The sequence below is a fragment of the Anarhichas minor genome, unplaced genomic scaffold (genome assembly GCF_050575085.1).
Source record: "Anarhichas minor isolate MPS153535 unplaced genomic scaffold, ASM5057508v1 ptg000080l, whole genome shotgun sequence".
NCBI classification, from domain to species: Eukaryota; Metazoa; Chordata; class Actinopteri; order Perciformes; family Anarhichadidae; genus Anarhichas; species Anarhichas minor.
Genome location: NW_027466526.1, coordinates 2,746,347 through 2,768,135, shown reverse-complemented (window position 1 = coordinate 2,768,135; position 21,789 = coordinate 2,746,347). Strand labels below are relative to the sequence as shown.

At 42.0% G+C, this 21,789-nt stretch overlaps 1 protein-coding gene across 4 annotated transcripts in view; it reads right to left on the bottom strand.

The window, feature by feature from the left end:
- Window positions 1-21,789, bottom strand: part of rbms3 (RNA binding motif, single stranded interacting protein) — a 101,168-nt gene that overhangs the window by 61,187 nt on the left and 18,192 nt on the right. For 3 of the 4 annotated variants that reach the window (XM_076081480.1, XM_076081478.1, XM_076081481.1), the window contains exons 2-3: window positions 9,213-9,397; window positions 166-224 (exon numbers count right to left, since the gene is read on the bottom strand). In XM_076081480.1, coding sequence (XP_075937595.1) covers window positions 166-224; window positions 9,213-9,397 — 244 coding nt within the window. The remainder of the gene's footprint in view (window positions 1-165; window positions 225-9,212; window positions 9,398-21,789) is intronic. The other variant, XM_076081479.1, reaches the window with a different exon arrangement.

Genomic DNA, 21,789 nt, shown 5'->3' with positions numbered 1-21,789 from the left:
GGAAATATATAACAAAAGTGTGATTGGTCTGCCAAGTTTAATCAATTCTCAACTGATGTTTTCCAGACCCAAGTCTCATATCTAAATCTGAGTTTGTGAAGTATATGGAGCCTTTGCAAGGCTACAGGTAGTCCCACTGGATGAAGTCATTGGATCCTCACTCACCTTTGCATTGGTTGGTGTTCTTGTCCAGGATGGCCTTTGTTGACACAATCTTCCCATATCTGTAAAAACAACGATGAAATATTCTGATCAGTCATTATATCAGTTTTGCTCTTCTAAACAGAGAAATATTGGTTGTTCTTTGAGTCATATGCATGCTGCCTGGCTCTAGGGTGGCATTGGCAGTTTGTCATTCTATAGGTCCACTTTGGTCCAGATAAACAGTATATCAACAACCGTGATTGCACTGAAATGTATTACAGACATTCTTGGTCCCCAGAGGATGAAACTTTATGACTTTGGAGATCCCCTGAATTTTAATCTAGCGCCCACATGAGGTGTTCAAATTTAAATTTGTGGATTTTAAAAACTATTGGATGGATTGCCATGAACTTTGGTACAGACATTCAAGTTCCCCATCTAGCACCGTCACTACGTTAACATTTATATATTTCCATTCCACTTTGTTTTTTGGCCTAATTGTTTTCTGACATTCCCATCAGTGTCAGCTTTGTTTAGGGCAAATGTTAGCATACTAACATGCTAAACTGAGATGGTGAATTTGGTAACCATTATTCTTGCTAAACAGCAGCATGTTAGCAATGTCATAGTGAGCATATTGCTATGCTAGCATTAGCATTTAGCTCAAAGCATGACTGTGCCTAAGTAGAACAAAGAAGTGTCTAAATTCAAGAAATGTTACTTCATCTGAGACGATATTTTTTAGGTGCAACTGCAAAGATGTTTTTACAAAGTTTGAATTTAAGACCATAACACAGTTTTTCGGGGTGTCCGCAAGTGAATTTTCTCTCTATGCTTCTATCTATTCATTCTGTCCTTATCTGTTCCAAATCTCACCCAACACAGACAGTATCGTCTCATACATGATCATACTGTAATCACTTGACATCTGTATGGCACCAAATCCTGCTTGGAGGGCCTATAAGAGAGACAGACAACCTCCATGCCTCCGTTCTCTCTGCCAACTTTAAAAGTCTGTCTCTTTCTTACGTTTGACACCTCTGCCTCTCTCTTTGTCTTCTTCCCTTATTTCCCCATCCATTCCACTTCTATTCTCCAGCTCACTGTTCTCACACAGAGAAGTTAATAATGTTTCTTATCAGCCCGGTCTTTCGGTCCTCCTGGAAATAGAGGGGTGCGAAGACAGAAAAGTGAGAAAGAGGCTGAGAAGCAATGAGGAGAGACAGAGAGGGGGCGCAAAAAAAGACTGACACAAGAATCCTTGGATCGCTGAGATCAGCCTGGACCACTGCCTAGCGATGTGGAGGAGACTTTTTCATGAATGTTTTAACACTGCTGTACAATGACTGACTGGCTGGCTGAGTGACTATCAAAGAGATTGACAGACTGACGAGCTGGCTGACTGGCTAATGGCCACAGGTGAGGGACGGAAGCAGAGTCCCTCTTTCCTTTAAGAGAAAAAGAGGGAGACAACTAGGAGGGAGACAGGAAAGATAGAGCAATCAGGAGAAGATACAGTGTGGGAGGTTACGAGCCGAGAGGGTGAACAAAGAGAAGGAAGGGGGAGAGAGAGAGACTCGGAAGAATGAGAAATAGATGAGGAGAGGGAGAGCAGTCAGTCAAAAGATAAAACGAGACACTGAAGGCGAGGAGGACGCAAGGTAGTCAGGGAGCGATAGAGAGATAGTAAGAGGTGTTTAATAAAGAAGAGATCATTTAGTTGTCAGCATCAGGAGAGTCTCTGTCAGCCAACTGCTTCTGTCAGTGAGAAGAAGAGAACAGAGACTAGCTCACCTGACAGCTTCACATCGTACTCTATTGGGACAGGAGACTTTAGAAGTAAAGTCAGACAAAAGGCTTTAAAAGGCTGCTATCACACATAACACGACAGCTCAGCAGCTTATGATCTTGAAATTGGTAGAGAAAAGTCACTGCTCTTTTCAGACAATGCTCAATTTTCACACTTTTATTCTGCAAATTGAGATGTTTTACATCTTAATTATATAAATTAAACCATTTGTGACAGGCTTAAATCTGTTAAATTTTTTCAAAGTCAGGACTTGTGGTAAACAAGTTCTTTGGCCTGTGGTTTGGGGAGCAATCCAACTGTTGCAGACGTGAAAAACACTCTGAAAAAACAAGGCAGAACTAATCGCCCACGCAAAGACAAACACACATGCGGACGCACACGCAAGGCAACGCCGCAGATCAAAAACACCAAAGCGGTAATCACACACATTACACACACCATCTGGCAATACCCAACTCTTTGTTGACTTCTGCCTCAGTGTGATTCAAACTGTGTGTATATGTGTGTGTGTGTGTGTCAGTGCATGAGTGTAAACACCTACAGTGCATGTGTGAGTGAATGTGCCTGGTGAGTTAGTATGACTGCATGACAAAGATCTCATGCACCATGGGTGTTGTGGCAGCTTGTTTTTCCCAGCAGAAAATTGAAACATTTCCAGACTCTTCCTATTTGTGTGTGTGTGTGTGTGTGTGTGTGTGTGTGTGTGTGTGTGTGTGTGTGTCGGTGATAGAGAAAGAGAGTGAGAAAGACAAAGAGAGAGGTACCTAGCCTGACACATTATGAATCTTGAGAAAATATGTTCCCGGTTGTCACAAAGTGGAAAACAAATACAGCGGATATTCAATGCGTTGCTGTGTGTGTGTGTGTGTGTGTGTGTGTGTGTGTGTGTGTGTGTGTGAGAGGTACAAGTATGAATCCACCTGTTCGTTCTCTCGCTACACAATCTAGCCGGACTGAAAAAAAAGAATAATAGGAGGAGAGAGGAATGACACCATGGCCTTGGGGAAATGTCAAATTACAACAACACTGCGCCATCCAAAATGGTGTCTCCTTCTGGACTTGATTCAGTGGTGAAATTCCATTTCATCCAAACAGCTACAGCAGTCTGCTATGAGGTGATGGAATGGAAGAAAGTATTGATAATAGATCAGATGACGAAGTAAGGAGGTAGAGGAGAGCATGGAATAAGAGGAGAGGAAAAGTGCAGAATGTACCGTTCTGTCTTAAAGTCCCAACTGGAACCTTCTCATTGATTCCAGCAGAAGCCTGAGCTAGTTGAAATAACTTTGACCCGCACTTGACCCGACGGCACACATGAGACACTCATAAATGCTATTCAAATACCTACAACATAACAAGGAGCCAGGTCGTTCGGGTTAGCACTTCCTTATTCCAATACTCTCCACTGGGCCAAAGAAACAATAAGTGAATCAGTTCTGAAAGGGATCTGGGTACGGCATGTGTTTCCATTAGATGTAAATCATGAGTAAAGAGTCCATAATGGGAGATAAGTGTGAAGAAACAGTGGAGCAATTTCCCACAGCTTGATCTGCAGTTCTGTAACCGCACTTCTTTCTTCCCTGATTTATAAATATAAGGAGGCTCGTCAAGTACATCAAGATGACAGGAAATACACTTCGAAGACTTCTGAAGCACTGCGCTCTCTCGGTCCCTCCCTCTGTGTTTGTCTGCTCAGTTGATTCCCATGACGATTGTTGTTGTCAGTCATATTCAGATGACACCACTCTGATTCCCTGTGTGCTCAACAGAGCTTATACCTCAAGAACATGGGTAGTAAATAATAGAGAGAAAAAAGTCAATAGTTAATATGTGATCATGTAACTGCTGAGAGAATAAAAAGTTCATCTTACACTTTTCCTGTTGAGTGAAATCCTTCACATTCATAGATAAACCTGCTGAAGTATCTACATTTTGTCAAGAAGTTGCTTTTATATCATAAAGTAGCTGGATAGCCAAACACTTTCTATTTTCTTTGGCTCTATAGAAATGCTACAAAGTCCCAAAAAACGGTACTAAGCTAGAAAATAACTTTTAGGACAAGGAAACTCCTCAGAATCTTTTTCAACAAGAAATGCGACAAACAAAAAACAGCAAGACAGCTGAAATTGACAGTATTTACCAGACTGTCAAGATTCGAGGGGGAATGTCAATGCAAAACTCAGTGCACCAAATGTTGGCAGTCTTGACACAATCTGGGTGCACCCTGGCTGTGTGTGCATGTGTGTGTGAAGTGTTAATGACGGTCCTCTGAGGGCCCCCACAGCGTCAGATCTGTGTTTTCATTTTCTTGTGGAGCACCGTCAGCCTATGGATGCTCACCGTTTGATGTCTACTGAACCACAGTTGCCACCCACACACACAAACACATGCACTTGCACTATCTCTCCAGGATGTATGTGAGTGTAAATATATGTATATATATATATATATATATATATATATATATATATATACATATAAATATATGTATATATATATACATATATATATATATACACATATATACATATATATATATATACATTATGTATATGTGGACGTTCTGTGTGTCTGTACATTGTGCATGTCCTCTCTAAAGGCTGTGTATGGGTTTGAGTGTTTGAGTGAGTGTGTGTGTGTGTTTGTGTGCACGCATGCATGATCGTCCACGCAGGTTGGTCTCTGTGTGTGGTATCTCCTAATTGGGGATCCAATGCAGCTGTCTTGTCTCTTGCACTTCCCTCCTTTTCCCCCCACTCTGCCAGTTCGACTCAGACAAACACAGAGGGAGGGACCGAGAGAGCGCAGTGCTTCAGAAGTCTTCGAATTCATTTCCCATAGTTTAGCATGTTCAGGTGCTATAAAGAAAATGTAGTGTTGGGAGTGTTTCTGTGATGAAAAGGCAAAGTGCTGTGAATTCAGAAGATAGCTCGCTGTCACTGAAACATTGTTTATCTGCCAAAAGGGATTTCCATGAAATCAGTAGCCGTGAGGCACTCTGGTTAGGTGGTGCATTCAGGAGTTGGTATTACACTAGTAGGGTAATACAGTAGGTAAACTACTCTAGGACCACGCATGTGGTAAGAACAACATTAGTTTACTTTATTTTTTTTCATCTGATAGTACTATGGGGTAGAGTGTGAACTTTTGCCATCAAGATTTATGTCCGACCAAATAGCTGGGTATTGCTCTATCTCAAACACAATGGAGGGTAAATTGAGTTGAGATGAGCCATAAGTCTCAAGAGAGCTCAATACCTTCTCAATTTGGGTCCAAATATAGGATATTTTTATTTATGGTATTACAGTGGAATTGCCTCGTGTTGGCAAAGGATCATGACTGTTGAACCTAAGGGTCGAGTTATGCTGGAAAATAACTACTTTGTATACGATCCGTTCCAAACGGACACACTTGAGAGCGGGGTGAAAAGCCGGCCATCGCAGAGAGGATGTTCGATAATTGTTCAAATGGGGAATGTGACATGTGATGTGTATGACATAAATGTCTACTGTTTAAAGCCCTGCACACCTGTGGTTCTCCACACAGGTGATTAGAGCTCTTCTCGGGACTGTGTGGGCATGTGCAGACTATGTTTTAATGGCATGTGCCTCACTCTCCAGTTAGTTTTGTTGCACCAGCTAAGGTGTGGCAAATATCACTTTTATCTTGTTTACTGGTGCATGGCACCACATATACGTAATTCCAAGAACAAGGAGTGCAGGTCCTCTTTATTTAATGTCATTAAAAAAATAAAAAAATCTGAAAAATAAATCATGTTTCCTGCTCCCCCCCCCCCCCCCCCCAAAAAATACTTTTGCTTGTTTGTTTTGTTTTATTTTAAAGATCTAAGAAAAATGTAAATGTATTTGCAAATACATTTTCATGACAACCGGGCAAACTCCATTTATATTACAGCGCCTGAACAGACCTTCAGGTGAGATTGTTTTGCCATTCTGCATTGTCTGCAGAAATTGTATCATCATTTGCCATCTTGTCATTTGCCCACTTTGCACCAGCGTTTCAATCGACAAGATATTTATCTTCAAAATGGACTTCTACCAACAATCCTACTGCTCCTATTTAAAAAAAAAAAAAAAAGGTTTAAGCTGCATCACTTAAATGTATTCTTTTCCACATAGTTTTACTTATAAAACAGTGTAATAATTAAAGATGAATTCTGTCTTTGAAATAGTAGATAATACATTTTAGGATTCAGGTTTCACCTCAATCACCTGCTAACAAAACACCAAGCACATTCGTGTCACATATACATGCTTTGGTTTTTGTTTTTTAACTCAGCTGTTGAAGATTAACGAGACATTGTGAAGTTATTCAATGTTTTATATTCACCCGCAGTGATTTCTCCTTTGAGTGGCTTTGAGTGGTAAAAGCTTGTCTGTCCTCATATAACCCCTCCATCATGAAGTAGAGAATAGCAGATAGATAGACGGACGGACGGACAGACAGATAGATGGATAGATAGATGGATAGATAGATGGATAGATAGATGGATAGATAGATAAATAGATATACAGATAGACAGATAGATGAACAGATAGACAGATAGATAGATCAGAGTAGTGTGTCAGTAGTAAGGGTGAGAGAGAACGACATGTGTGGGTATAAAGCAAGCGAGCAAGAGAGAAATTGTCCTTGTGCTCCGCTTTAGATTCCGATCACGTTCTGCTCTGTCCCCAGACGTTAAAAGTGTGTCCATAGTTTTGGCGACCGAGGGAGTGATTGGAAATGTCAGCTGACAACAGCACTTTTCACTGACACTCTGAGAACTGGCACAGAGACAGGGGTAAGGGTTGGGGGGGGGGATGGAGGGAGGAAATGAGGAGGACGACAGAATACGAAGGGAGAGGATGGTGCTGGTGGGTGGATTGGCTCACAAAAAAGCCACGCTTGGTAACAATGAGGATGAGGATGACATTGAGTTGAAGGAGTGAGTGTGTGTGCGTGTGTGTGTGTGTGTGTGCGTGTGTGAGCGTCAAGAGACTGTCCTTCCGCTTTTCATTGTAACTGTGTGCATGAATGAAATGCCTGTTTGTGTGTGTGCGTGCGCTTGTCTGCATGTCATGTCAGTGAGTGACAGGAAACTGCCATTCAGTCTATTTCTGAAAGCCAGAGAGAGTTGGAAAGCCAAAGCAAAGACTGCTGCCCAACAGTACACACAGGCCCCACCTCCCCCGCTGACCTTTTCCTAAATGTTACTGGCCACTTGGCACACTGACTGGGCCTCTAATGAAACTTTTATTGGCCCCCATTTTTCACCCTGTTTCTCCAGAACGCCTGCAGGGCAAAGCTGAAATACAACAGGCTTGAACTGCAGCTGACACACAGAAGGGCAAGGTATGGTGTGTGTGTGTGTGTGTGTGTGTGTGTGTGTGTGTGTGTGTGTGTGTGTGTGTGTGTGTGTGTGTGTGTGTGTGTGTGTGTGTGTGTGTGTGTTATAGTGTTCACATTTCATTTTTATCTACCCTTTTCTTTATTCCAAAATCAATTAGATCAATTATAAATGTTGATGAGATCATTTAAAGCCCTTACCTGTGGAGTATTTAGCACAGTATATCATTCTTCAATTACATTTGATAACATCAGGTAATAGCTGGAGGCAAACAATACCTCCTCAGGGAGAGCTGGTTTATCGTTTGCATTACATTTGGTGTTGACTCTGTTTGTCCGCGCGGGGACGATTGGGAATTAAATGTGCAGGATCAGCTTTTAGCACCGAGGAAGGGAACAGGATGAGAAGTGCCAAACAGCTGAAGTTACTGCAGTCAAGGAATAACCAGGATATCCACATAATTCATCAATATATACTGTATTATGAGGAAGAGCAGATACGCTCTACAGCTATAAATATTGCTGTGGGTACGTTGTCTTCAAGTGTAATACAAGCCTGTTAGTTTTAAATGAGTCATCGGCACTGACCTGCTCACACTCTTTGCTGTAAAATTGATTTCTGAACTGTTACTGGGAATGTTATTACAAGAACAAGTATTTTAACCACAAATCCTATCCAAGTCATTTAATGCAAAGTCTAGAAATAATATTTTTTAAGAAAATAAAGAAAAATATAATCTGCACAGAGCTTTTGGTTAAGGGTTTCATTAAAAGTTTGTGTAATTATACCACAGAAAATCTCTCACCTTTATCTACGTCTATGAAAACAACATAATCTATCTCAGAAACGACTGTTTTACTTTTCAATTTTCTTCATTTTTATCTTTCTAATTCGATTTTTTCAAACTCCATCCACTGAGGTAGATCAAGTCAAATGACTGAAAGCTCCAGAACAGCTAAAGTGTGGACCTCGTGGTAACACCGTTTTGTCTAATGCTGTTTCCCAGGGGAACGTTTAATCTAAATGTTTATAGCGTTTTCAGTTTTAGCGGAGAGCAATGGGGCATTTACAGCACAAACTGTGAATAACAATCGGTGCTGCCAAAGCACAGTGGGTTGAAATAAACACTGGGTCAGAATTTGGTCAAACGTAACATAGCTGCTGGTGAATAATGAAAATTTGGCTTCATCAGCTCCAATACCACTGGACAAGCATATACCAAACCACACAGTTTGGTCCAATTTAAAATATTTCTGTTCAGGACTTGGCTTGCTCACAATTCTGGGCTGATGTCTTTGAGAGACAAGGCCATGCATGGGATGGAATGCAGATGTTGGTATACTATATCATGCATAATGTGTAGATGCTTAAAAACCCAATAAAATCATTTGAATATCAGCTCCAATACCAATCTTGCAGTTCAGTTTTAATATTCTTAGCAGTAAATTCATCACATCTCAAATTCTACTGGTATCACATGGTGGCATTACTATCAGCCTAATTTTACTAACGCTATTATGAAAGAATGGAGTGACCTGTCACGCCGTGAAATATTTCTATGTTTAAGGAAGAAATCGGCATCAGTTATTAAGGGGTGTTCTGCTGATTGACAGAAGGATGTGTGTGCCTGTCTTTGTGCAGCATGTGTGTGTAAATGACCTAGAGCGGATGGGTTAGGCCCAGCTGGGTTGTGTTTTTTCCTCTGCGGAAACACACGGGGGCTGGGCAGAGAGGTCAAGAGCAAACTGTTGATGCTCATTATAAGCTGCTGTTGGACTCACGCAAAACTAATCACCACAAGCTGAACTGAACGGAGCAGGAATGAGCTGAGTTCAGCTGCACCGAAGGATGTATCTGCAGAGCAAGGACAGGTTCAGATCAAGTTGAGCAGAACAGAAAAGAACTCACGGCTGGCAGAGTTTGATGAGGTCGTGGTCGGTGGTGGCAGGCGGCAGGCCTCTGATGTACAGGTTGGTCTTACTAAGCTGCTCCACTAGCCCTCCTCCATGACTTCCTCCTCCTCCACCTCCTCCTCCTCCTGTGGTGCCAGGGCTGGGCGGAGCCATGGGCGGAGGGGGAGGTGCATAGGACTGCTGCAGAGAGGGAGAGAAACAAAGGGAGAGGTCACTTCAGATCACAACATAATAAAATAAAAAAGCCTTGTATGCCACTTTCTGTGTCACAATAATTACCAATTACATAATGCCAAAAATATATTTTCAATTGCTGTCCTTCAGTCCTACCCATCAAACACAACTACCGAACTCCCATCCGTTTAGAATAATCTCCTCCTGCATCAAGTCCCACACCAATATCTTGATTCAACAGGAAGAAGATGAAATTAAGGATTCAGGATGTGTGTAATTAGTAGTTCTCATTCTGATCAATCTGTTTTAATACAGGTGCTTGTGGCAATAACGATGCCACGCTGTGCTGCATCTTACCAGTAACTTCTCCAGTTTTAGTTAGCTTTTGATAATGATGCAACAAATCCTATTCAGTCAGTGGCATTATCATGACTGGAGTGACCTGCTGTAAGTGACAGTGTTTTCATGTTATGGAACAGGAAATGTCTCAAGCCATTTAGCAGCTTTGTTGAAGACGAAGAGGTTTACAAAGTATTTGCGTAAAAGTTGTATAAGCTGTTTTGACGGGTCTTTTAGTCTAAACTGAAACTGACTATGTGATTCTAATGCAAGCAGACATTGATCAAATGACTTTTCCTTTTTCCACCTTCACGATACTGTAAAATGTCTGAAACCACACAATACTGCATTGGACACATTCACTGTGCTTAAAATAGTTTCTATCAGGCATCCCATTATGGGTGCACAAACCAGGCCAGCGGGTGTTTAATCCAGGTCTGGGACCTTTATCACCCCTAACTTACTCAAACATTTCCTATCGGCCTCCACTGTCCAATTACACAGCTCGATGCTGACTAAATGACTTAATAGGAAGACCATTTCTGGCAGGGAAGAAGGGCAGTGCGAGGATTAATGAGTGTTTGGATGATGGGTTCAGAGTGCACACCCACCCCGGCCTGCCCGCTGGCTTAGACAAACTATTAGGTGAAGTTCGGAGGAAATAAACCAGCCTGATGGCTCTTATGACCACAGCGTTCAAATGACTCGGTCTGCCTCGTTGTTGTTTAGAGCAAAACAGCGCACACTGGCTCGACAAAGCAATCTGTTCTCAGCATTGTTCCCACTGTAGGCAAATGGATGGAACATGTTCAAGCCGTTTGAAATGATCACAAGCCAGTTTTCACTGTGTGCCACAATGACGACAGAGAAACAGGGAAATAAAGTAGAGGAAAGGGAGGGAGACCGGTGAGACAGGAAGTGTTTGCGCCGCGATGTACACTGTATTTGGCGGATGTTTGTGCGTGTGTACGCAAATGCTAGAGAGCGTGTGTGAGCTTGTGTGTGTGTGTGTGTGAGAGCCGGTGTTTGTAATAATGACAGGTTGCTACCACGCACAAAGCAATGTGGAGCCTGAGCCAGCTCTGATATTAATCCATTACCTGTACTTCCCTCAACTGGCACACAATTCCTGACACACACAAGCACACTGGCAGCTCAGACAGACTGCGCTAACAGGATGCAAACACATGTACTGTACAGGAGACGGTGCCTGTGTGGAGGAGTGCCATTTACTGTGCAATGCCTTACACTAACAGTCTAGAATGTGCCTATACACTTGAAAAAAAAGGCTACCCTGGGTAATGCTTCATTTTAATGGCTGTGACAAATACAACTTTATATTGCAAGTGACTCCTAAAACCCTTATATTTGCAGTTTGGTATTTCTTCCAGATTATCTCCCCACACTGTGTTCACTGAGAAAATGGTGTCCATAAATGTCACATGTGCTCAAATAGACTGGTTCAATTAATGAATTAATCAAGTAAAAATTCTATTCTGCAATTATTCAAGTCATTTATCAAGCAAAACTGTCAAAATGTGTGTTTCAGTTTCACAAATTTAGGATAAGATTTGTTGCTTGCCTTTGTCATATATCAATGTAAATTGAATATCTTTGAGTTTTGGTGTAAATTGAAGAGGCCATCATAGGCTCTGTGAAAATGTGATTTCATAGATCAAAACAATTAATATAAAAATGAAATGCTAAATGCTAACATTAGCATTCTATCGTGCACACAATGACAGTGCTAACATGCTGATGTTTACCATGTTCACCATCGTAGTGAGCATGCTAACATTTACTTATTAGCACTAAACATAAAGTTCAGCTGAGATTAAGGGAATACCATTCGTTTTGAGGATATTTGGTCCAAAACCAAAGTATTGAAATTATTTAAACAAAGTATTCCTGGGAATCAGCATAACAAACGAACTGACATGGCCATCACACGTCTCCTGGTGAAGAAAGCTCATAAACGGCTGTATTTCTTAAGGAAACTAAAGAAGGCAAAATTCCTGAGCCAAGTTCTTGTCAACTTTTACAGAGGAGCAATAGAAAGCATCCTGACTGCAAACATTACAAACTGGCATGGGATGTGTACGGCACAAGACAGGAGGGCTCTACAACGAGTGATTAAAACCGCCCAGAACATCATTGGCACCCATCTACAGAGCGTCAGTGATATTGGTGAGAAGAGGAGCCTGCGAAGAGCTAAAGAGGACATTATAAGACAAAGCCCACCCCAGCCACAACCTGTTCACCCTACTGCCGTCTGGAAAGAGATACGGAAGTATCAGCTGCCGAACAACCAGACTTCAAAGCATCTTCTTTCCTCCGGCCGGAAACTCCTTAATTCATCCTCCACCCTCCATATATAATATAGTTTGTTGTTGTTGTTGTTGTTTCTTTTCTTTTCTATGTAGCAAATTCAGGACCACAAACTAAATTCTGTTGCACAATGACAAATAAAAACCTTGTAACCATGTATTGGCTAAATAAAAATCAGACCTTATGATGGTGCTAGATGAAAAGTTAATGGATCCACAAAAGTTATTACAATTCATCCTGAGGGGACCTATGAAGGTCTGTGCCAAATTGAATGTCAATCCATTAAATCGTTTTTGAAACATCTGACAAACAAAAAAAAACATGTCACCCTGTGGATCATTAAAGTCCAAAGTTGTATACAGTATGTGTACAAAATTCCATGGCGATCCATCCAACAGTAGTTGTCAAGATATTTTACCACAAGCCAAAAATATCAACCAAACTAAGTCGGGTATCACCAAAGTCAGTTCATCCTCTGGGGACAGCTAATGCTTTGCACACACGTGAGCCTCAGAGGACCATCCCTAGAGCCACACTGCTTACATTTCTAAAACGTCGGCACATCCTGAGAATACAATTGAAATGTGTTAATATAATTACTGTAAAGAGTGACAAGAAAAAAGTTGACTCTGATATCCTGAAGCTGTATTCTTATTGAAGATAGTATTTTAGTTGCTACAGACTGAGCGAAGCATCCAAATTCCAAATTCCTCCAGAGAAGCTTTTCGGTGCCAAACAGTGCGTGATTTGTACTGAGAGGTGCGTGCACATTTTTGCATGTGGTGCCTGTGATCATGATAATGGAAACCTCACTGCTTCAAAGCCTGAACTGTGTCGAGGGCTGTTTTGATATGAGCCTTTTAACAATGGCTTTGTTTACCGACCACCTCTGAGAGATAACATGGATACATGTTTGCTGGGAAGAGTCAGACACAAATAAAAGACCCCGAGCTGAAATCTGAAAGACAAATATCACTGGAATAAAAAGCTATAACATGCCTAGGATGAGACACATGCCGGCACATTCAATACAGGCACGCATACATAACCAAACTGGACGCATTCATTCACACACTCACTGTCACACAGCCTTATCTATGTACATTCATTTCTTTCCTCAGTGATTTGTAGAAGAGAATAGCCTGTTTTTTCCACTCACACAGACTGAGCTGTCCAGGTATGCACAAATGTACAAAATCTCTCCCCTTCCTCTCACTCGCTGACACAACACACACATACCTGATCAAAGGCCTTGCCCAGGGAACCTCTTTCAGCCAATTTGTGCAGCTGTCAGAGCCGGGCCGATAGTGAGCTCTGTATGTAATGTGTCAGAGACTGTGATAGGGAAATCCTTTGAAACATTGAAATCTCTCTCTCTCTCTCTCTCTTTGGCAACCACGCTTCCTCCTCTCTTTTCCCTCCCTGTCTTGCTCACTGTCAAATTCCACTCCACCATCGCTCAATCTCTTGCTCCTTTCACCTCCATCCTTCCACTTCCCACATACTCGCTCTATATTTCTATCTCCCTCCCTTCTCTTTTCCTCCCAGTTCCTCTCTTTTATGGATTACTCGGCAGTCGAGAGTGTGTGGACTGAAGGCTGCCTCTCAGCTGGTATTGTTGACACACTTAGTACAGTGGAGCAGCTCGCGCAGTGGGGAAAAAGGCTCAGAGGCAGAGACACAAACTGTCGCACAAAGCAAACACAGTCACCGGGTCTTCGTAGATTTCATGCACGGCTGAGCCTGTGAGCAGCTACACACCGTAAAACATCGCTGCGCGGTGTCATGTATGTGCATGCTGCTGACTACCTAATGAGCCTATATTTGTCTGGATAAATGCAAAGAGGGCTGAGGAAAAGAATTTCAGTGACTTGTTGGCAAGACACTGTAAAAAAAAAATGTTTAAAGCGCATCTCTAAATACACCTACGATGACAGTTAATGTTGTTTCTGTCTTTAATAGATCTCACTATTAATTCCAACAAATATTCACTCTTTTAAACAACTGCTGTCTCTGGTCTCATCTGGCTACCTTTCAGTTAACAAGCTTGTTAGCTGGGTCACTAATGGGACAAGTTCACGCAGTCTATTAAGAAAACATATTTGTACGATCATCTCTTGTCTTATAGCTGACTGCAAAACATTCCTCTGTGGTGGATCTTAAATGTTGATGCGACCGGGCCTCCCCTCTACCTATTCTACTTACCTCTTATCTATTTCCTCTCTACACATCCCCTACTTTAGAACACATACACACTCAGATGTCTGCAACTAAACTCACATCCGTGCACACATCTATAGATAGCCCTCTTGTCCCCTCTTGTCGTTCCAAACAATGAGTAGCTCCTGGAGAGCCCTGAAAATGGGTTTCAACTAACCCTCATTCCCATAAACACACACACACACACACACACACACACACACACACACACACACACACAGCTCAGTTGTTTCCAGAGTTCCAGTAAAAGTACATTGACCTTGCTGAGGTCAGGTTCCCCCCCCCCCCCCCCGCCGCTTTTTTCAGCAGAAACGATTTTCGTTATTGCATACTGAGGCTTCGGGTGTGCCAGTGTGTTGTTGTTATATCCGTGCACATCTACCTTTGTTTGAGCTAGACAGAGATGCAGAGATAAAAGATCCACACCATTACAGTAATAGCCAACAATGAGTCCATTCATCTGCTGCTATAGCTATAAAGCTTGTCTGTACATTTAACAAGGCCCATCTCTGGCAATATGCTCCTCCATGTGCATTTAATATGATGCGACAGAATCTTTCTCACTAATGTGGGCGTGTACGCGGAGCCATTAACGAGGATCAAACAGAGCTGTATTCAGTGTGAGTCCATTATAGATGAAGGGATGGAAAGGCTCACTAAGTGATGGCAGAAAGGAAGGAGAGTAGAAGGAAAACAAGTTGCACAGTCCCAGAGAGGAGTGAACTTTGGGTGAAAGGTAAAAATGAAGGGGTAAAGAAATAGGAGAGAGGAGGAGAAATGAGAGAGAAAGGCGACGGGGAAAGAGGATGGGATAATGGAGAAAGGAAAGAGGGGGACATGGGAGCGCGGGTTTGCTCCGGCCTCTTCTGATGCTTCCTGAAACACAGAGGAAAGAATGCGGGCTATTTTTGGGTCCAGCGCTGAGATTCCCTCTTTACTCTCTGTGCCTCTAAACACAGCAGCGGAAGGGTTTAAGGAAGAGCTTATGAATACATTGGAGTGGAAACATGGCTCCCGATATATACCGTCCTCGTTTAGAGATTACACACGCAGCTAAATTGAGCCTTGGCTACTGCTTCTGTCGGAAACATTGAAAAGACAACAAATCATCTTTTCAGGAATTTTACAGAAATAACTTGATTGCCAAACCGTCGTGTCCAGGTCTTGTTGGACTGGAAGATGTGGCTTGGGGTGTTGTAATTACCACGCAGAAAATAAATATACTTTACATTATTAAAATAAAGGAAGGAAACATGGCGTATCTATGTTGGGGGAAATGGAGGAGACTGCAGCAAGTTCAGTTATTGCTGTGTACAGGTATAAATAGCCTTCTTGGAGACAAGCCTAATGATACCCAACACTGGATACATACAGGTTTCCAAGTGTCAAGTTGAGGAATGTGTAGGCTAGAGGTATAGCCTGTGATTAGCCTGGAGGGTAAATGATATGCGTGGTGAAATCACACCTGAGAGTTATTTAATGAAATCATATAAAAGTCCAGTTGCAAGAGAAGCTTGGAATCCCAGGAAAAGGATTTGAGTTTAAGTTCCTTTAAGTTTGCCCTTAAAAGAACAGCACTATTAACCACACAGTGTCTGCATGCTTCATTAATGTCAATCAAAGACCTCTTTTCATGCCAGTTACAGTAACGTACCTGAATAAATCTGCAGTTAAAATACATGGCGAATATTTGTCAGCGGACAACATACCACACCGACCGCTGTATTTAATGAGTGTGACACTAGATTTAACCATAACCCCTGAGCTAATACAGCCATAATTATTGCAATTTAAGTCTGCTGAAGTTTTACAGGACCTGCAGACACTCTGCAGTTTTTTCGAGGCAGAAATAACATGGATATCATGTTTTACCAGGGTGTCTGCAAGTTTCATCAGACTCGATTTCAGATGCTTGAAAGGTCAATCAGAATGGAGAAAAAGATCACTTTAATTAGCAATGCAGAAAATGGACCAATCAGAATATTGTCTGCATGGCCTTTTTTTTTTTTCTCATCAGAAGAACAGTGCAGCGGGAAAACCAAGTTTAAGAAGTAACGTAAAGCAGTATATTTAACTGGATTCTGTCAAAGTTCTTCTGGAAATAGGGTCTTTGTTGCTGCATTTTGGAACGAGCAGTGCGATGAAGCCACTTACACTAATGCTGATCTCTCGTTCTGCTGTCGAATGCCTTCTGCCTGTTCATCCAACCACCATTACATTTCACGTGCTTCCACTTTCTGTCTCGCTAGTCTTCGTCTTTATTTCTCACCTCTCCCCTAATTTCCTTTCCTCTCCTGTCACAATCCCTTTCCCAAATGACTCCCCCCCCCACCCCCCTGTTTTCCTCTGCCTCTCTAGAAGATCAGGTCGTCTAGGTTGCTTCCCAGTGGAACGCCATGTTCCAGTCCTCCACCTCTCTATCTCTCTTGTTAACATCGGCAAGAAAAGCATCAACAGCACTTGGACTGTCATAAACAAGTTGCACAAACATCCCAGGGGGACATGGAGTTTGGGCCTGGTGCTGACTGACCTGGTGGGAGATAAGGAGATGATGGAGGGGCCGTGGTGACGCTGCTGAACTCTCAGCGAATTCCTGTGGCCGTGTTTTCGAGAAGGTCAGAGTGAGGGGAGGTGCAGGGCTATGAGTGAGTTTACAGAAGAGCTGTTTAACTTGAGATTGATTTGAATCTGTGTTAGGCTACACGGCTATTGTTCTTGGGGTCAAGGCTGTGTGTGAGGGGAAAAAAACACCAAAATGAGGTTGTGCAAAGACTGTGTCTATATTTGGGTATATTCTCTGTGTGCAAGTGTATCTGTTCACATATTTCTGTGGATGAATTGTGTTATACCTGGCTAAGACAGTGATTCCAAAAAAGTCTTAACAGTGCATAACAGTGCATGTCTCCCAAAAAATACAGCCACCTTGTAAGTTCCAGTGTTTCATCAGTTTAAATGTCCTTACTGGGATCATGGCCTCGTATTTTGCCAATGCACATGAGTCACATATTGAACATATACACTATGCAAATGTTGAAGCTATTTCCTTGCATACGTGTTGCCTTTGCTGTCTGAAGCAATCAGTCACTAAAAAGTCTACCTACGCTAAAGCAGCTGATTTTGCACTCTCTTTCTAACCAAAACACCTCCTCCTGCAGTGAGGTCCAAGAAAATCATTCCACTGAGTTACACATCAAAACATACCGCGGCGATTTTTCCTTCACCTCTCTGAGCATATTTCCCCCCCCCCCAAAAATATCATATGCTACATTTTTAATTGCATGACCTCTAGTATGCAAGTTACAAAAAGGGGGGAAAAATGCATAGTGAAGAGGATCTTTGCACAAAGCTCTTTTATTATGTATATTTATGCAAATGATTAATTAGTTTATTCAAGAAAGTCTCTCTCGCTCCTCCTCTTATTGCCCCCTGGTCAGTGATTCAACCCGGCAGTATGCATGATGAGCGGCAGCAGACGGGGTTCGTGATTGGTTTTATACAGAACTACATAAAAGTATGGAGGCTTCATTGTTCTTTAGTGACTCCCCTCAAAGTTTCAACTGAAGTTTCAACTGCAGCAGTAGTTCTCCGTCAATGCTAATGAACTCCCTTATAGGTGAACTATAGTATATTCCTACCTGCCGCTTATCATCCAGCAGCGCTTATACCCTGCTTAATGTTATTGTCTTCTGCTTGCATATTAATAATATCTTCCTGCCCTCTCATGTCCCTCACCTCTTCGCTGTTCCGGTCAAACATTTTGCTTTCCTCCTCCTCCAACATAACTTCATCTCCTCGTCTTTTGTCTTCGACTTTCTACTCTTCTCCATTCCTCGGCTGCCGACAGCCTCTGCCCTTTCTTCTTTTCCTGGTCCATCATCTCTTTTCCTCTCGTCTCATCTCTCCCTCGTATTCCCCCCACCCCCCCTCCTCCTCCTCCTCTCCTCCAACACCGTGCAGGAGATTAAAATATGAGGAAACAATCAAGCTCTGGCTGATTTGCATATGAACAGGGGGCCGACGGGCAACTGCAGAGATGACAACAGAGCCCTGGAAATCCACCGCGGAGCTTTTTTTTTAATCCCAGGAATGACTTTTTAGCGTATTTTGTCGAACGAGAGAGAGCAATCCTCTGCCAGTCCTTTCAGGCAGTCAAATTACCATCAGAATAAGAGGGCACAAGAATAAGACAGAATGCTTATATAGCGTCAGGTCAAAGAATGGAGACTATAGAATAAGTGTGCAGACAGAATAATGTTTCTCCACGGCAACAATGAGAAGCTGAAAAGATAGGAACTGCCGTGTGTGTGTGTTGGGTGTGCGCACTTGTGCGTTGGGTTCCTCTTCTTACAGCAGCAATGACGAACGGAAAAGATAGCAACTAGCAGGTGTGTGTGTGTGTGTGTGTGTGTGTGTGTGTGTGTGTGTGTGCAATTATACTGTATGTTTAGGGGGGTCTACTCTCATTAGCATTCAATTAAAATGTCTTTAAAAGCCTCGCCACATCACATGTCGAGATATACACTATCGCCTATTATGTGGACGTACAAGGCAACAGGAAAGGAGATTGCCACGTATCACACTACAAGAGGCAGCTAAGAAATAATATCAGGTGTTAGTGATTCGATTATGTTGTGAAAGTCTATTGCAGAGGTGGAAGTTATGGAAAAGCATAGTAGGTACCAGTCTATATTACATATTATTTGTTAAAATTGCTGTTCAGATATTGTGTACCAGGAAAATATCCTCATAATGAACCACACATTTTCAAGGTGGTACCATAAGATGCATAGAATTAGAAAAATAAAAAAACCGTGTTCACAACATGCAACGTATTTTGTAATTAGCACTAAACATAAAATAGAGCAACAGCTGACACATACAAAATAATTTCTATCAAAATGTTGAGACTAGCCTCCAAACACTTACACGGCTAGAAGTTAGCTAGCAAACTCGAGAAAAACTACGAGCTTTTGTTATGAGGAACATACATAAAAATAATCGAGAAGTATGAACCTCCATCCTCAATTCTCGTACATTTTTGAGCCGAGAATTAGGAAAGTTATAAATACACATGCATCTGAACTGTAGGATGTGTGTTGGCACTCAACAACAGGACACAGCTGAGCTGTATTGTAAAGCAAATCCAAGGTAGATGTATTCTATCAACATAATCTATGTTAATGGAAGTCATATGAAAACACTGTAAACAAGAACTCCTTTTTAAGGTCATCTCACTCGAGCTATGAAAGCAAACAGAGACATGTGATGGTGCAGTGGGCGTCTGCATCAACCCGTGATCCTGCATGGGTACTTCAGGGGTTACCGGTAATTTCACTTGTTAAGTGAAGCAATGTTGCGGCGTCAATGCACCACTACAGTCTCGTCTAATGTAGTAACAAGGTTCAATACGCCTCTCTCCTCCAGATCGACCAGGTCTGATTCAAACACACTTATCTTCACCTTGTCTGATCCCGGGGTCACTGACAATTCATTATCACTCCGCATCCTTCCCTCACTGTGTTCCCTTTTCCTTCCTGTTTCTCTCTCTGCTCTAATTAAATTCCTTCATCGAATCTGAGAGGAGCAAATATTCAGGGTAACAGAGGAGAAGAGGGAGGGGCAGAGGGATGGAGGCAGGGAGGAAGAGATCAGAGTGTAAGAACACATCGAGTGGAATCCAAGCCCGCTGACTGAGATCAGATGATGAACTGAGGATGTCTAGGGGGGCATTAATAACAGGGCATCGTAAAAGAGGCAGAGCTCAGTCTATCATTCGGTTCTTTATTTCTCAGGTTGAAGATTAGATAGAAACGTCTAAGAAAAATGTGGTAGAGATAAATACATAACACAGCTAGACTAGAGGGGCAAAGTGATGTGACAGAAAACACATGACACGAGCAGTGGGACCGGATCAGTTTCCAGCCCAGTCACAACTTACAACCCGACCATTCCAATAAAAAACAGATATAATATATATCATTACCTTGCCAGAAGCCCTTGTCACACCATTACATGTACAAAAGAAAACCAATCATACACATTTAAAGCATCATATCTGCATCCAATAAGAGATAAAAGATATGGGGATAAGATAACACGGAACCCACTAAGAGAGCTGTGAGACAACCAATGTAACGAATTCCCATGTCAAGACCAATGACGTCAAGGTCAGTATAGGTGCTCCCCTCTGCCTAGATTAAAAGAGTCAATAATATGAGTTAAGGGCCATAACGAAGTTGACTGAATGTTGTATCTGTGTTTCTGACCATAAAATGATATCTACTTGGTAATGTTGTTTTCACAATATTTTTAAAAACCCGGCAAATGTTGACATAAGCAGACCAAATTTCCTCTTCTAGCCCAACACTTATCAAAAAAATGCCCAATTGGGCAGAAACCAGCCCCATCTGACAACACTGGAAACGAGTAAGGCCCTACTGATTTTGCGCTTGGGATTTTCATTCAGAGATGCCCCCACACTCTGCTGTTGCAATGAAACTCACAATTTATATTCTGCGCACTGTGTTCCAACAGTATGTTAATAGAGTCAACTGCCAAAACAAATTGCATCTGGATTATGACGAGCCACTGGACCAATATGACATAGTGAGGGGACGCCGCGCCATTTTCCACAGGAAATTCCATTTGCTGGAATACTAAATGACAGCATGAAGTAACCCCAGTGTTAAATACGGTTAGGTCTTTAAACCATTTCAACTCTCCCTCCTCTTTGGTTCCTGTGAGAGATGATACACGGCAGCTCACGTTTATACTTCAGAATTCAGTATTGAACAATTCATCAAATCAAAAAAAAGGGACATGGTTCGCCCATTTAAAAAAACATTCGGTTTTTCACCGATCATTCCAGAGACAGTTTGTGTGCTTGGATTGATTTAAAGGCCTGATCAAATTACCTGGAAAAGGTTAAAAGTATCCATTAATGGCTAACATGCTTTTCAAGCCCACCTGTATCCTGAAGGCATTAATATACCAAAGTATCCAGTGAGGGAAAACACATCGTGAAAGATAAATATCCCACACGATTTACAAACAAACAAACACTTTGCTGATGAGAAATCTCTATATTTGCCGTTCCTTTTCTTTAGCCTCGTGAGAAGATGAGAGTTTTGATTTTAAAACGCAAGTTTAGGGACAACAAAAATATGACACCTGCTTTTTTTGTTTAAATTTTAAAATAGAAGAGTAAAAATCCACCCATAATCTTTTAGAAGTTGTAAGGGACGCTGGTAAATAGCGAAACAAAAGGGGTTGCCGAGAATAAAAAACTGAAGCAAGCGGAGGCAAAGAAAGAGAAGACGTTGTGAGGGAAGGGAGGCCGGTTTGACGCAAGTAAAGGAAGGTTGGAGAGGAGAAGAGAATAGCAGAGGAGGGAGGAAAGGCCACCAGAGAGGTCACTTCTGCTGTTAAGAATTTATCCTTTAAAAACCAGTCTGAGGCTTTAATTGGTGCTGTGGCTTAATCCTGAAGCACACACACACACACATACACAC